Genomic DNA, 16,120 nt, shown 5'->3' with positions numbered 1-16,120 from the left:
ATTGAGGAACACACTTCTAGATTATTCTAAACTGACTGCATTCATTTATCATTAAAGTGACAGTCTGTATGTTTAGAGACCACTGGTTTGACAGTGGGTGAATGAGCAGATGAAGGCTGAGTTTGTCATTCTGATATCTCCACATTTGCAGTAGCTCTCACAGTAGCCATCCTGTTTGTATCAGTGCTGGAAGTATGTAAAAGTTTGACATGGCCAGGAAAACTCACTCGAAAGCCTACCAGACCACTCTGTTGTTAAGACTGAATTTATTAGGCTTTTGAAGGGAAGGTTATGAAGCACACTGATACCATTTATTGCAATAGTTCTGCCCCTCCCCCCTCAGGAAGACTACTGATTTTAACTGGGATTCAAAAAATATTGAGGACTGCTGCTTTAAGCTAATATATAAACTGCTCAATAATTCAAATGTGACTATTACATTACTAGGACACAACTTTACAGTGTGAAAAAAAATAACAGTGGATTACTCATTGCAGAAATACTGAATCTCAACATCTGAAAGGAACTTTTGTTGTCTAATTTAAAGTATTTAACCAGCATTTAGTTATAAAATAATTAAATATAGCAAACATTATTCAACTTTTGAATGGCAGTGTAGCCACTGATGTGAGAAAGAGCAGCAGGAAGGTTGGCTGGCCAGACGTTGATGACCATGTATGTGTATGTGTGTGTATGTGTGTGTGTGTGTGTGTGTATGTGTGAATATAAGTGCTGGAAGAGGCGGAGGGGGATGCTGGGAAGTCACAGCCAGGTGTTGGGTTCATCTTGTCTGAGTGTACTAGGCAGAGAAGAGCCAGTGAAGACACTCAGCTGGTGACATAATGTCTGCTCTGTGGTCCTTGAGTGCAAGAAAATTCACAAACAAGAAGACTGACCAGCTTTTCAATCATCCTGGTAACACACACACAACCACACATTCAAGTCACATTCAGATGGCAAAAAAAGGCCGGTGCAACGCGGCCATCAGATGAGCAGGAATGTCTCTTACTTGCACCCTCTGCTATCAAACTTCAAAGACCGTCCCCGAGCTCTTGTTTGCCCGTTTGATCAGAAAATAGTGGCTGACTGAAAAAGCTGCCAAAGTCCTGCTCCTTCTAGGAGAGTTAGCAAAGACCCTGACGGCAGAAGAACGACACTACCCTTTACACCAGCCTGTTTCATAGGGGAAACGTTCAAATTTCAATTCCCAAGACTTGTGTGAAATTTGGTGTCTCAATTTAATATATTTTGGATTCAAAAACAAACAAACAAACAAACAAACAAAAAACAATGCAGTGCAGTATGTCAACATGCTAAAGCATCCATTGTCATTCTATGAGAGCACCCAATATCATTAAAGTACACCATTTTAAAGCTGTGCTTTATAGATTGTCAATGTTCCGTCTCATATCTTCAACTTTCAACGTAAGTCAATGTAAAGAGATTTTATTATTTTAAGTTTTTTGGACCATTTATTTAAGTCCAATCATCATGATATGTTGACACATACAGCTGTTCAGATAATATATATATATATATATATATATATATATATATATATATACATACAAACAAAACAACACACTAGTTATAAGCTAATATGCTAGTCCCAATATAACAAGAGTTCTGTTCTGAGATCTGTTCCTGTCACTAAGATCATAGGAAATAAGATGGGATCCTGAACTTGAATCAGTACTCAGACCCTGAGAAGCAATGTGAAGTGCCAGCGAGATGAAAAACTCAAAAAGTACTGCAAACACTGCAAACGGTCAAGACAAGCTAGCAGGGACCGGCTACCGTAAGACCAACACACTGCTCCTCGCTGGCTTTAGCATGCGCGTTGATGTATGGCTTTAAAGATTGTTTGGAGGCGAGGGAGACGGCGCCTGCGAGTTTTATGGTGCACCAACAGCACGTCGCCCAGCAAACACCTTCGACAGCTGAGCCAAAGCTGCAGCCGGTCGTAAACACAACACACACTTTCTCAGCACCACCAAAACACCTGTGTTTGTCTTTGAAGCCCAGCTTTCACATCCCACTCTCCTCCAGGGATCTTCCAGCAATGAGGCGCTCAATAAAAAACCCCAGTATAGGTATTTATCCCACTTTATATTTACATATATATATATATATATATATATATATATATATATATATATATATATATATATATATATATATAGTGTGTACAAAAATAAAAAAATAACATCATGATGTTGAGGGAGGCAGGCAGGTTGCAGAAGTAACCTTTGAAGAGACAGAGGCTGTTTGGATATCCAGGCAGGATACGGAAACCAAGGGAGTGACGGGGACATCCTACCTCAGACACAATAAAAGAGGAGGGAGGGCGTGTGTTTTTTATCTTTAAACAACATGCCATAAAACACACACACACATACAAAGATGCACTCAGCAACAATGGCCCTGAGACTGGTGTGGCGGGAGGGGGTTGGGAGACAGGAAACCCCTTTTGGCCTCCCCAGTAACAGCATAGACTTTCCTGATGAAAGGTAAGTGAACATCTGTGTGTTTGTTAGATCAGTGAAGAATGAAGAGGGACGGAGGCCTTGTAAAGTGGTAGGCTTAGAGTGCTTAAAGGGTCCAGGATGGTTCTTGGTTTGGGTGTTGTTTTTGTTGTTGTTGTTTTTTTTTTTTGTCATAGGTTGAAATATTTCATTCATACAGAACCTTAGAACCAGATACTTTAAACACTGAAAGGATTAAAGAACGACCCATTGTGGACGGCACTTTCAGGCCACGGTTCTCCAAGTCAAGTCTGGGGACCCCCAGGTGACGATGATGTGTGGCCAGGGGTTCTATATTTTTTGTCTGAGCCAAAGTATCCCGTTCATGTATCCAAAAGACACATGATAGGAGATACAGAGTGTCACTAACCTTCAAGTACAATGACATAATCATCATCAAGCCTGATTTTAGCGAGAACAGTGTGAAGCAAATGAAGCCATGAAGCTAGGTGAGCTACATCTGCTTTCACCGTTAGTAGGTCAGCAACCGTTAAATGCCACACTTTACTGGAGAAGAGCTCATGCTCCCATAAAATAATGGTGCATGTTTGCCAAACTATGCCTTTTAGACATCTGAACAGGTAAACTGTAAATCTATGGGGGTCTCTGGCTGCAAAAGCTTTGAGAACCTGTGCTGTAGGGAATCTGTGCCCTGGCGTCGCTCTCCCTTTTGGGCACATTTACTCTGCTGAGCTTATTTAGCATCCAAGCACTGTGCAGCGCACCAGCTTTTTCCAATTAAAGTGATTCGAATAATCAATACAGGCGACCCCAAAGTGTTATATGGCCTATAGTGTATATTCAACATGTGTTGCAGTGTCCACGCATTACCTCACAGACATCTCAGAGAAAGAGAACTGAGAATCTGAAATTCTGTCCTCGCTTTAGTGGAAAACACAGTTCTATGCATATGCACACAAACACACGCACACACACAAGCACAAGCACATAGACGCACACACACATCCCCCCACCCCCACAGGCTGCATCCTTCATGTGGATGAAATGTCAGATGGCAAGCTGCTGCAGGTAGATAATGGCTATTATATCCAGTCTGATATTTATGAGGAACTGTCAGGGAATCTCAGCAGCCATCACTCCATCTGCGAGCCGCCCGGCCTGCTGGACGAGGCACGTTTCATCAGGAGGAACAACACAAATACCCCAGCGGAGAGAAGTGAAAGACACGCACTTCCCCAGAAACAAGCGGGGTATTTCATAACTCTTTGAGGCGTCGGCTGCTACTGCCACGGCGGCCTCTGTCTTCGCAAGCCTTGCGGTCAGGGAAGTAGTGAATGTAAAAAAAAATTAAATAAATAAATAAAGACACATCACTGTAGGCTTTTTAGAGTTCAAAAAATGATGCAAATCTAGACCTGCCGTCGGTTATGAGTGGTTGAACATTCAAGACTGAAATATTCAGTGTCTTCGTGAGAAATTTGTGTGAATCAGTGTGTTAACCAGTGAATAGGGTTGGCCCCCTTAGCCCTCTGGGACAGGGACAGGAACGGGACACGAGCACTACACTACCTAAGGAGAGCTCAAGTGTCTAAACCTCCCCCACTTTTGACGTTCGACACTAATCGACTGAAATATCTGAACCTATGACTTCATAACTTGAGCGAATACAGGTGCTTAATACTGTACTCTATATATTGTGCTCATATTGGAACATGTAGCATTAAGTATAATATGAAAAAAATGGCTATGTGAAATCGCTGTCAAGGGTCAACATTAGCGAAATAAGGGAGGACGGATGGGGAGCTCTCAACTTTCAATGGCTGTCGATGTAAAAAGATTTCTATCGGTCCGTTCATCATGAGATTTTGACAGAGGACAGCTGCCAGTATTGTAATATTATTTCTAATATTATTATTATAACAATATCAGAATTAGTCATTCTATATCATCAGAATCCTGAATATATATTACATATATTTTGGATCTTTGCTACTGGTCCCTTCTAGCACATGGTGTCAAAAATAGAAGTACTGTGACAAACATATATGTCATATAACTGACTATATTATATTCCATATTTCAGGGCTGTAGTAGTAAGACTGTAATAACATGAAGGTTGAAAGCCACCACATGAATCAAGGGGACATAATTGAGACAGCACTGTTCCAGGCAAAGTCAGAAAGCATTAAAAGGGATTGGCCTTTTTTTTTTTATCCTCAAGAACAATACCCCACCTGTTTCTCTCATTGAACAGTGATGACATCTGAGGGGAGGTTTGCATGGTGGTGCGGGCCATGAACAACAAACCACACGACACATCCGGTTTGCAGCACACCTGTACCCTTTAGCTAGCATTAGCCCAAATACTCTCCGGCCAAACATCTGCAAGAACAAAGAGATGCATCTACATCTATAAATACCACTGTTTGTTTTGTGGGCGTGTGTGTGTGTGTGTGTGTGTGTGAGAGAGAGAGAGAGAAAGAGAAAAAGAGAGAGAGAGAAGAAGGGGAGGGAGGGAGAGAGAGTGACTAATGATAATTCCAGTGCATTTGATGCGTACAGTGAGGAAAGGATGATTTTTTTTTTTTTTGGAGGGGGGGGGCAATAAGCTACAATTCACCTGATGTGTTGATTAAATTGATCTGACATGAGCTAATAAAAAAATACTAGACACATTTTATTTTATTACTAAAATATCCCCCATATGTAATGGATAAGTTTGAGTGGTTCAAACTAGTCAAGTCAAGTCAGATTTATTTGTATAGCGCTTTTTACAACTGTTGTCGTCACAAAGCAGCTTTACATAAATAGTGATTAATAAAAGACAGAGACAAAGAAGAAAGAAGAAAATAACGTAAGACATGATGGATCAAAGACCCCCAGTGATTAAGCCAATGGCGACAGTGGCAAGGAAAAACTCCCTCAGAGCTGGGCCTATATTAAAATACATTCAATTCATTTATTATTTAATAACAGCATCAAAAAATATCGATTTTTCGGATCGTAAAAGCCTCACGTTTTATCTCTATATAAACTTCTCTAAAACGGTTTAGAAAAATGATTTGCTAAAATTCACATAATTAATTCGCCATCTCAACACCGGAAGCTGGGCTGGCATGTTTAACCTAAAGCCTGGAGTAAGCAAATACTTGAAATATGCTTAAAAATGTCAAATAAAACAAAGGAGTCAACTCGACCCTAACATCAGAAACCATCAATCAAACACTCTCCCGTCAGCACAGTCCTTTGCAATGAGAAAAAAAAATAATAACTAAGCATGTCTAATTAAAATGGATTTACTGTTAGCAAAAACAACAACACTATTTTCCGACTCAAACCGAGGCCTCTGAGAATAAGCCCACCTCGCCGTCAGTCAGACTGGAGCCCCTCACCAGCAGCCCTGCGAGCTGAGGCCTTCCTCAGCGCTGGATGTGATCGCCACTGCAGGCGCCAGCCAGCACGCTCACCCCTCGATACACCTCCTCAGTACAGCAGAGGATTTCAGGCGTTACAGCGTCCCTCACACAACCACGCAGACAACGTCTGAGGTCCGTTTATTAAAGCCAGTCTCCTCTGAAGCATCGAGAAGAAAACGGAGAGATGCAGATACACGCTAATAGCCTACAAATGAGCAACTGTTCAACTACATAGGCGGAATGAGGCGAAACGTGTGAAACTATTTTTTTTTTACATGAATATAAAACCACGATAATTAACTGGGTATTTTTTAACTTAAAAAAAATACAATAAAAAAAATATATATGTGACATTTGATTTGCTTGTGAAATAACCATCATAAATATCACCATAGGCTCTCGAGGCTATTCATCACTAGAACCACGTTAGCGACACAAAGTGTAAATCCACCTCCTCAGCTATAATGCCTCATCATCATCATCATCATCATCATCACCATCATCTGACTGTAAATGTCGGATGTTCACATGAACAGTTAACGACTGAATCTCCATAAAGGAATTACTGTCTTATAACAAAATCAACTAAGACAGCATTAAAGACGCGGCGTAGCAATAAAAACAGGGCAGCACAAAAAAAAGGCAGAGTCAACCCAACCTGAGTGTGTTGCCATCGGTAGGTGGGATGGGTAATATTTCCCGGGTGGAAAAGGGCCGGCGTGCTGCACGGAGCCGTGGCCGGTGGAGGAGATCCGCGAGGCGGCGCGGTGCACCAGGGCGCCCCGCTCTGACAGGAGGTGAGCCGGAGCGGCGAACTCCCTCCCCTCCATACTGCTCGACTGCTAGCAATCCAAGATCCAGCGGCTGCACGGAGGTGATCAACACAAATCCATAGATTTATAATCCGTCCCGGGTGCTCACGGTGTCGCTTTTAGGGAAAGTCTCGCCTCTCCGGTCTGTGGTGCAGCCCCCAATCATCTTTTCTAGGTGGGAGAAAGAACAAAGATACAATCGGTTAACGTTCACCATCTGCACAGGCCAGTGCAGTGTCCATCGATTCATAGCTCGCCTCTCTGTAAATCGACCGCAGTGTTAAACTGCATGTTTTCAGCATAACTTGTATGCGGGGTTGAGAAAATTGCCCAAAGATTGCATTCAGTGGATACGCTGGCTAACACAGGACGGCGACTGCAGTGTGACTGGCCCGATGACCACGCAAAGATTTGCAAGAAATAAGAGATGGAGAGACACAGAGAGAGATATATAAAATTATAGTGGCGTATAACGCGTTTCTCATGAATACACACTGCATTGTGTTTTAATGTAGCTAATAATAACACAAATCGGCAGTGCAGTCGAGCTTACACGTCTAATCATCCATAAAGAACATGTGTGTGTTTGCACACGTGCCCTCAGACCCTAATGTGTGAGTATATACGTTGGACTAAATTAAAAAAATATAAATACGAAATAATAATAACAATATAAAATAAACAAGACTTCCTGAAATTGTTAAATAAACGCAAATAAAAATGGATTTCAGGACTCCAGTGCAATTTAGTTCAAGGGTTTCGAGCATAAACTTTGATGAATTGGCCAGTAATTGCCCCCATATTAAAAAGGCTATCAGCTCATTTGGGCTGGATTTACCAAAGCAGCGTGATCAATGGCGAGATGAGGGGCACAACGACCCTTAATCACCACACCACCGTTTACCGTCTACACGGAGGCCTTGGTTGCAGCTAGCTAGGATTTTACAGTGTGTGCGAGTGCATGTGTGCGTGTGTGTGTGTGTGTGTGTGTGTAAACAACTGCGATTCTGCTCCCTTTCATCTGCCATGACCTCTTCTGGCCTTTATTTGGGGTAATTAAATTGACCAGGACGCGACTGATAACCCCTATAGTTAAACGCGCAGCTCCGACTATATGGAGCTATTTCTCTAGTCGAGCCCATAAACACACCAGGCTGCTCCGTGCCGTGAGTGGGACCTCAGAACAGCGCAGACTGCTGAGACGAGAAGATGCCAGTCATGGCAAAGTGAAATTCAGTCATTTATCCACTCTATATTCATGTTGTGCGTCAGAAAGATTTATTTGATCTGAAAATGTAATTTGGAAAAATACAGGATCATTCAGTCCATGGTTGAGTTTTTAGTGAGTATTTGTAAAAGAAAATAGCACAGCTTGAATCGCCTGAGTGAGCTGCCTGTCTTTGTCTGGCTACACACACACACACACACACACACACACACACACGCACAGCTCCCCCCGTCAGCCATTACCGTCCACCGTCGAGCCCAAAATCCTAAAACACACCGTGGATTTTCTTTCTAACGCTGATCGAACAAACTGATTTTTTCCATTTCGGTGCAAACGCACACTCTACACCCGGACTCCTCTACATTTTTATATACCGAATTAAAGACCCCCCGGCGCCGCCTGTGTGTTTTCACATGACAAGGCAAAGAGAGCAATTGTTCTGCCTCGTCTAACAATGCCTCACGAAAAAAAATGCTCGGGTACGATATATTCCCTTTTTCTCAACAAAGTGATCAAGCGCCAGTTTTAAAGCCGACTTCAGGTGATCGAGGTGTATTTTTAAGGGAGAAATAAGGCGAGGAGTCAGTAGATTGTTCCAGGCTGGATGGCGCCAGTGTTGACCGGCCGGGAGAGCAGTCAGCCCGGACACAGAGCGAACAACGTACCGCTGTGTAACAACAGAGCTTAGCCGACGGTGCAACACAGCGAAAAAAATAAAATAAAATAAAACAAAACCGAGAGCGAAAGACAAGTTTAAAAAATAAGCTTAGTAAGAAATAATAAGTAAATAATCGACCATCTGAACATAGGCGTTACTGTAACCAAATATAGACTATTTTAAACGCTAAAAGACGGCTAACAATTACAAATGTTGTGAAATCCTATAAAGACTAGCTACACGCCACAGCCTGTTTCGACTAAGCAAAGGCAAATTAGTTTACACTTGCTTTAAAAATAATTAATGTTGCTGTATTTAACAGAATTAGCCGTCAAATAAATATGTCGAATAAAAAACGTCGAATTTATCAGCTAAAAAAATATATTTCTTGTATTATATTATTACATTATAAAATAATATATTAAGGCTTTGAAAAAATACCTGTAATTCTGAAAGCATGTAATCGCTGTTTTATATATGACATGTTACATGCATATTAACCTCTTCAAATTAGCATATTTTAAATTCCCTTGCATGGTCGTGTTATATTATTCCTACGCTCTTTGACTCTCGTAGCATTTATCAAACCCCAAAGCCAGTTTCTGCAACAAAAAAAATAATAATTAATAATAATAATAAAATTATAAAATACCGATATCTGCGTTTATATCCCAATCATCATTTACAAAAACTGTTAAAATCGTTACTTACTGGTATGTTAAATCCTTGCATAACAATAAATAAATGTAATTAGAGGGAAATAAAAAATTGCAGATGAAGAATGTCGCCCATTTTAAAAACCATGTTTCAGAGGTTAAATCCCAGTATCCTCCAGTGAGTGCTGCAGTTGTAGCTGTGTGCTAAAGCGCCGGTTCAGGCCGCTCAGTCGAGGCTCGAGTCTCCAAACGGTGATCCTCTTTCCCACCGCAGCTCGTGCCTCGCAACCCGGGGAGAGTAAACACAGCCTCCCATTGGCCAGAGACACGTATGTTAATGAGCTCGTGCCGCTCGCGAAGCGACACTCCCTGCTCTGATTGGTCCACGCCGTCGGCCAATGGAAACTGGGCAGAGGGAAAGAGGCTCGGAGCAGCGGGAAATTCAAGCCAAACCTGGCTTGCTCTGGAAAAGCCATGGATGAGAAGGCAACCAACACACGGCAGTGAAAAGAATAGCTTTGGAGTGTCAGAAATCTACAATAACTCATGAGAAAACTGACCACTGCAAAGCAACTTGTTCATTTTGTACCTGCGTTAATGTTAAAGTATCAACAATGCATTGGTTGAAAATGTGCTTAAAGGGCCAATATGCAACATCTTTCTCGAATTTGACATTTTCCCCCTGACGTAATACCATGACGTTTGTTCAAATTCATTCACCAAAACGGTCGTGATTGTTTTTCCCATGACCATTTCCCACTGTCTCTCTTTATCCTTTTTAAAAAATCTAATGAAATCAATCAGGCCGTTAGTGCTACTGTTCCTTTAAGACTGATACATGTTAATGATCTCTGTTCTCACAGGCTCCCTGTCTTACTGTCCTGTATTGTATATATATATATATATGTGTGTGTGTGTGTGTGTGTGTGTGTGTAAGAATAATGAGAAAGTTTCTTTCCCTGTGATTTGAGCTCTAAAAGAGAACAACAATTAAAAGAGTGTAGAGAATGCCATGCATTATCTTGTCAGTGACTAGATCTAGTGCATTTTCATAAGTAGGCCTAATAATTTTCTCTCAGACAGTTGAATGTAGGTTTGGCAAAAGACAGTCTCAGGGACTCATACTGAGCCTATCTCAAACAGGATCTAACATGTCAATTTGTGTGGCTAGTCTGAATATACATTCACATTGTTTTTGACGTATTTACTTATTATTTATTGATTTTGTTATTTTATCATCATGGTTTTTACACTGATCATCCATAACATTAAAACCACTACAAGGTGATGTGAATTATGATAATTGATTATGTAATGACAGTGGCACCTGTCAAGGGGTAGGATCTACATGGTCAGTTCTTGAAGTTGATATTTTGGAAGCAGAACAGAATGGGCAAGTGTAAGAACATGAATCACTCTGACAATGGTTCAATTGTGATGGCTAGACAACTGGGTCAGAACATCTCCAAAACCGCAGGTCTAGTAGTGGTGTGTTCCTGGAATGCGGTGGTGCTCAGCACCTACCAAAAGTGGTCCAAAAAAGGACAATCAGTGACAGGGTTATGGGTGCCCAGGGCTCATTCTTGCACATGTGGATTGACGGCTAGCCCGTCTGTTCTGATCCCACATAAGAGCTCCTGTAGGACAAATTCCTGAAAAAGTTAGGGCTGGCTATGTCTCGAGTCCATGCCTTGATCGGCCAGAGCTGTTTTGGCGTCAGGAGGGAGACCTACACAGAATTAGGGTTATTAATAAAGAACACAGCATTGGGGAAGTTATTTTAAGATGTATGTTCTTTTTCTTTTTTTGCTGTATATTTGAAGCGGCATTCATTATTTACTATTCATTCTGTGCTCTGTCATTCTGTTCTTCACTCTGATTGCTGTTTACATGTGCACCGCTAAATGTGAGTGCTTCTGTTAGATGTTATTGTCTTCTGCTCTTTTTGTACTGTAGGTACATATGTATTTCATCACTAACATGCAAAAACCTTGTATCTCTATTTTTGGCGTCATTTACTTTTTGACCAATTTTTAAATCTGACAGTTGCTCTTCACAAAATGTAATGAAAAATGGACCAATAGAAATGCTCCAAAGTGATTTTGGATAAAATATTTTTTTACATCCACTTCTAATGAAAGTTAAAAACTGTTTCCTCATCCTGTAAAACTAGAAAGGTTTTTTGCATGACCGTAAATATTTATTTATTGAGCTTACAAAGTGTTGATCTAATTGCTATTTTTGTGCCGATTTCTCCTTAGAGAATCACTCAGCCATAACATTAAATCACCTGCTTAATATATATATACTATATATTTATTTATTTATTTATTTCCTTCTAAAGACAAGGCCATCTTCACCGCGTGGATGTCAGGAGTTTGAGGGAGTTAGAGCTGGATCAGCCAGACAGGTTTTAAAATTGTGCTCCATTCGGGGCGGAATTTGATTGGCTGGCACGTCGCCAGAGCATTGTCACTCACAGAGTGTAAACAAGACTCTGATTGGCCAGCAGCCAGTCCGCATTGGGCTGTCTGAGGAGGGGAAAAAAGCAATAACTGGCCCTGCGGTTTCAAGGCGTCCCGGGGTTAGATGATGAAAAAAGATAAGAGGGGACCGTTTCAAGGCGCTCCGAAAGGCGGACCCTTATGGCCCCGGAGTCATTCGTGTCAAGCACGAAGCGAGGGCACGACGACGAAGTGGAGAAACAGGGTATTTATTAGGGAGAAAGAGAGGTAGAAGGTAGCGACGGCATGTCACCAACTCTGGAAAGGACCGCGGCGCCAACAGCGAGTCACTAGGCGGATTAGAGCCCTCTGATGTTTTAGGGGAAAAGTGGGAACATGGCAGAGCCGGATCAACTAGGAAGGTCTGTCCGGAAATATATACAACCTACACTTCCAGCGCTACTCTCTTAATCGCTGTACATCTCTGACAGAACTGTGTATTAGACTGTGCTAAAGTGACCCAGGTTAGCTGTGATCTGAAGTGTGTAGCTCACAGAGCAGGACTGAAGAAGAAAATTGTTGTCATTTGTTTCAGTTAATTTGGGCTAAAATATGAAACATGAAACAAATACATTAACGTTTTATTAATAATTAATTAACGTTTATATATATATATATAGCTACAACATATTTTTTTTATAAGTAGTAGTTAATAGATAGATATATATATATAATTAATGTAATTAAAATTGGGATGTCGAACATGTACAGTAATTAAAGAGAAATATACAGACCACGATCAAGTTTAACATTTTGTACCTAGGCGTCCTTTTTTTTTAATTTAAGGAAAACACATTTTTATTTTTTTATTTTTTATTTGCAGGGTTTTTAAAGTGTACACTGTAATACATATTAAAAATTGTTTAGGGAACAACGATTAAAAAATGAAAAAAAAACAGTAATGTCATGTTTTTCGTGGTTCAGACAGCAGGACTGCAGAGCAAGTGCATTTCACTAGCAGGCCTTATCAGGAGATATATATATATATATATATATATATATATATAAGGGGAATGAACGTAACACACTCACTCACACACACTCACTCTCTCTCTCTCTCTCTCTCTCTCTCTCTCTCTCTCTCTCTCTCTCTCCCTCCCCTGACCGTGTGCCAGCGTAAGCTTCCCTATGGCGCGGCGTGGTGATAATTGATGCAGGGAGAGTGATTTCTTTTGAACCACACGATTCCCACAAAGAGGATTGTCCTTGAGCAGCGGAGCGTCTCTGACTGACACTCCGCTTCCCTCTCTTATCCACGACCAACAACCGGAATGGGCTTTTTTTTTTTTTTTGTCATCGTTTCAGCTCGACGGACATGAGGACACGGTGGGCTAGGTCTGCCATTTTTCTGAGGGGAATATTTGTTTTAGGGCGAGCTGTCCTGAATCATATGTGGACGTTTTAGTAGCAGAATCACAGTGTTCACAAAATCAACGACATGCTTTAAGATTCACAGACATGCATTTCATTTGGCAATGCAAAATTCTGACTGCAGATGCAAAATCATAATTTTATACAATATAAAAAATACAAGCGTATTTAGTACAGCCATGGTTGAAACTCTAGATCTTAGCAGTGTGGATTTTACAGTGTAAGTACTTACATCTTGTGTGTTTAATTAATAGTATTCATACATCTCCATAATAGCAAAAAGTCCAACATACCAAGGCTCCACCTCAACCTCTACCCAGATCTGTTATCCACTTGGGGAAAATGCATATGACCCCTGGGATTTATTAAAAATGAGGTTGCCAAAGATTGAAAGAGATGTTTTCAGACCGTTTTGGCTTGCCATGTTGACGTATGTATGTGAGCGTCTCAATTCTTTAGGCCTTATTGTTTTTTTTGGTTTGCTATGAAGGATTGCCCGTTCTGCAGATGTTTCACACGCTGAATTATGCAGCTTCTTACTTCTCTACATCGGATGCTGTGGCTAGGCCTGCCGCTTGCTATGGAGAGCTTTATCGCCATGTTTGGCTATCTTCAGTGAAGAGCGGCATTCGTAAGGCAATACGACACCTATAAAATAAATGTTTTATGACAATGGACAAAAGCCTACATAATCATCTTCTTTGTAAAGGCTTACTACAACTGTTAGTTGTACGTTTTGAGGTCACTTGACCTCAGAAAGGTTTAAAACAGATGTTTTGGGGGGGTTTGAGTAAGCCTTAACCGGCGTATGTAGCTGTCCTGCAGCCTTATGAGCGTTTTCCCCATTCAGTATAGCCATTAGTTTATCATACCTTACAAATGAGCATGCCTACCACCAGCAAGTAATGTGAGATACAGGTGCGCCTGAAAGAAATACTGCTTTTAAGATCACAATAAATGAGGCTGAGCTCAGACCTTAAGCACTATTTCAATTAATTCTGACTCACAGGGTCTCTGACATCAGTCTATTTTTAAGTGTCCTGTAATAGGCCCAAGTATTCTGCATTATTGTGCACACCCACACATACATATGTTCATGCATATATATGTATATATATATATATATATATGCATGAAAATATGTATGTGTGGGTGTCAAGCTCATGTGCTAAATGATATATACTGTACACACAAGTAATATATATATATATATATATATATATATATATTACTTGTGTGTACAGTATATATCATTTAGCACATGAGCTTGACATTTAGCTAATGCATAGGGTCTTAGGTTTAGGATAATTTAGTATTTATGAACAGCTGCAGATGAAATATGTACTGCAAAGCAGGCGTACGCTAGATTCAGGACCTGGGCTGAAACCGTAAAGACTGTGTCTGTGGAGTGAGCTGAACCTAGGAATGCTTTTCCTGAGAGTAAAGCAGTAAGACTTAGTGTTATCAGGCTGAAATTCACATTGTAAAACTGTTGAATATACTCTTTGACAGTTCCCTACATATAACACCATATGGTATCTGCTGAGATATGTAGAACGTAGCTGGCTAACTACATTTAGCCAGACATACAGAGGACAGGGCCTTTTTAATCATTTTTTAAATTCTACTTAGTCACATGGACGCGTTAAGGTCATCAAATCAATTAGGCCACATTTCATTATGAGTGGTCATACAACGCGTAATTAAACAGAAGAAGGTCTGCAGGAAAGGTCAAAGCCTTTGTCATTGTCCAATATTTTTATTTAATACTACTTTAAAATAATTGGGAAAACAAGAGCCCTCTGTGCGCACACACACACACACACACACACACACACACACTTTCACACACTATACAAACTGATACATAGTGATGTATGTACAAACTACACATTAGTGCGAACCAACTCAATCACACAACGTGTAGTCACAGATATGAGTTATTTATTTCTGGTAATTGAACAGATTTAGACGTAGATGCCTTCATGTCTGTGGCTTCCACTTGAATTCACTTTGATTTGAGCACTGTATTTAGAGTATCTGATCTCAAGCAGATCTTTACTACTTTGTTTCAACACTGGTAGCATGCCATGGGATGTGAGAGTGGCTGCTACGAATGATATATGCAGAAGACAGTGTTTGTGTGTGTGTGTGTGTGTGTGTGTGTGTGTGGCGCAGGGAAATAGAAGCTTGTTTGTTGGATGGGCCTATGCTCCTGTGTCCGACACCCACAGGATGTGACACGAGGCCAAAGGCAGTCCGGAGGAAAGAGAACAATACGTGGAGGAACCAGCAGAGCCACGTGCTCATTAGCTTCCTTCGTCAGGCAGCCGCTGAAAGAGAGACCACAGTGAGAGAAATATACTGGGGATCCTGGAGCGTGAACAACACTAGGATAGATGGGGCAAAGGGCTCTAAAAGAAAGAAGGGGTGATTAGTTGTTTTTATGTTACCATCCTCCTGGAACACTGATTCTTTGTGCTGTTGCAGAACACTGCGAGTCTGTGTGACCATGTGTACGTAAAGCTGGCAAGCAGTGAGTCACCTCAGACAGACATTTGGATAAAAGAGAGGTAAATGTCTTAATTCATGCTGTTTTCATTTGTGGGAAACTGGAAGACAGTAAACACTGCTTGTTGTGTGTGTAGACAGTAAAAACGTGACTTATGTCACTTCTTATGTGAAGATTTGAGGTGGAAGATTTCTCAAAAATTCGATTCTGTCATGCAAAGAACTCTAATGATTCTTTTGGGGACACACCAGCACAAACATTTATAACAGGGGTCAGAGAACCAAGCACTGGAGTGCTGCTGATTTCCCTGCTCTTACACACCTGCTAAAGCTAGCAATTAACGGGGTTCAATCAGGTGTGCTGGAGCAAGAAAAGGCCCTCCAGTGTACCTCTCTTGAGAAATACTGGGTTGCGGCCCAACTGCATATTACACACTAATACTATATGATATAAACAATATATTCATCTTAATAGTGC

At 40.9% G+C, this 16,120-nt stretch overlaps 1 protein-coding gene and 2 long non-coding RNA genes across 7 annotated transcripts in view; 1 reads left to right on the top strand and 2 right to left on the bottom strand.

Annotated features, from left to right (window-relative positions):
• Positions 1 to 16,120, bottom strand: part of bahcc1a (BAH domain and coiled-coil containing 1a) — a 199,164-nt gene that overhangs the window by 82,114 nt on the left and 100,930 nt on the right. For 3 of the 4 annotated variants that reach the window (XM_072692865.1, XM_072692866.1, XM_072692869.1), the window contains exons 1-2: positions 9,312 to 9,507; positions 6,561 to 6,885 (exon numbers count right to left, since the gene is read on the bottom strand). The exons of the other annotated variant lie outside the window; for it this stretch is intronic. In XM_072692865.1, coding sequence (XP_072548966.1) covers positions 6,561 to 6,732 — 172 coding nt within the window. In that variant the 5' untranslated portion in view covers positions 6,733 to 6,885; positions 9,312 to 9,507. Of the gene's footprint in view, positions 1 to 6,560; positions 6,886 to 9,311; positions 9,508 to 16,120 lie in introns of those variants that run through there. 4 annotated transcript variants of the gene reach the window in all.
• On the top strand, positions 11,905 to 14,261 carry LOC140574052 (uncharacterized). The gene is made up of 2 exons (XR_011980699.1): positions 11,905 to 12,122; positions 12,876 to 14,261. It is a non-coding gene; the product is annotated as an uncharacterized lncRNA (long non-coding RNA).
• Positions 14,379 to 16,120, bottom strand: part of LOC140573945 (uncharacterized) — a 38,783-nt gene continuing 37,041 nt past the window's right edge. For both annotated transcript variants that reach the window (XR_011980689.1, XR_011980688.1), the window contains one exon: positions 14,379 to 15,464. This is a non-coding gene — a long non-coding RNA (uncharacterized lncRNA). The remainder of the gene's footprint in view (positions 15,465 to 16,120) is intronic.

This window comes from Salminus brasiliensis, chromosome 12, assembly GCF_030463535.1.
Source record: "Salminus brasiliensis chromosome 12, fSalBra1.hap2, whole genome shotgun sequence".
In the NCBI taxonomy this organism is placed as follows: domain Eukaryota; kingdom Metazoa; phylum Chordata; class Actinopteri; order Characiformes; family Bryconidae; genus Salminus; species Salminus brasiliensis.
Note: the sequence above shows the minus strand (reverse complement) of the source record. Positions and strands in the feature narration are given on the sequence as shown.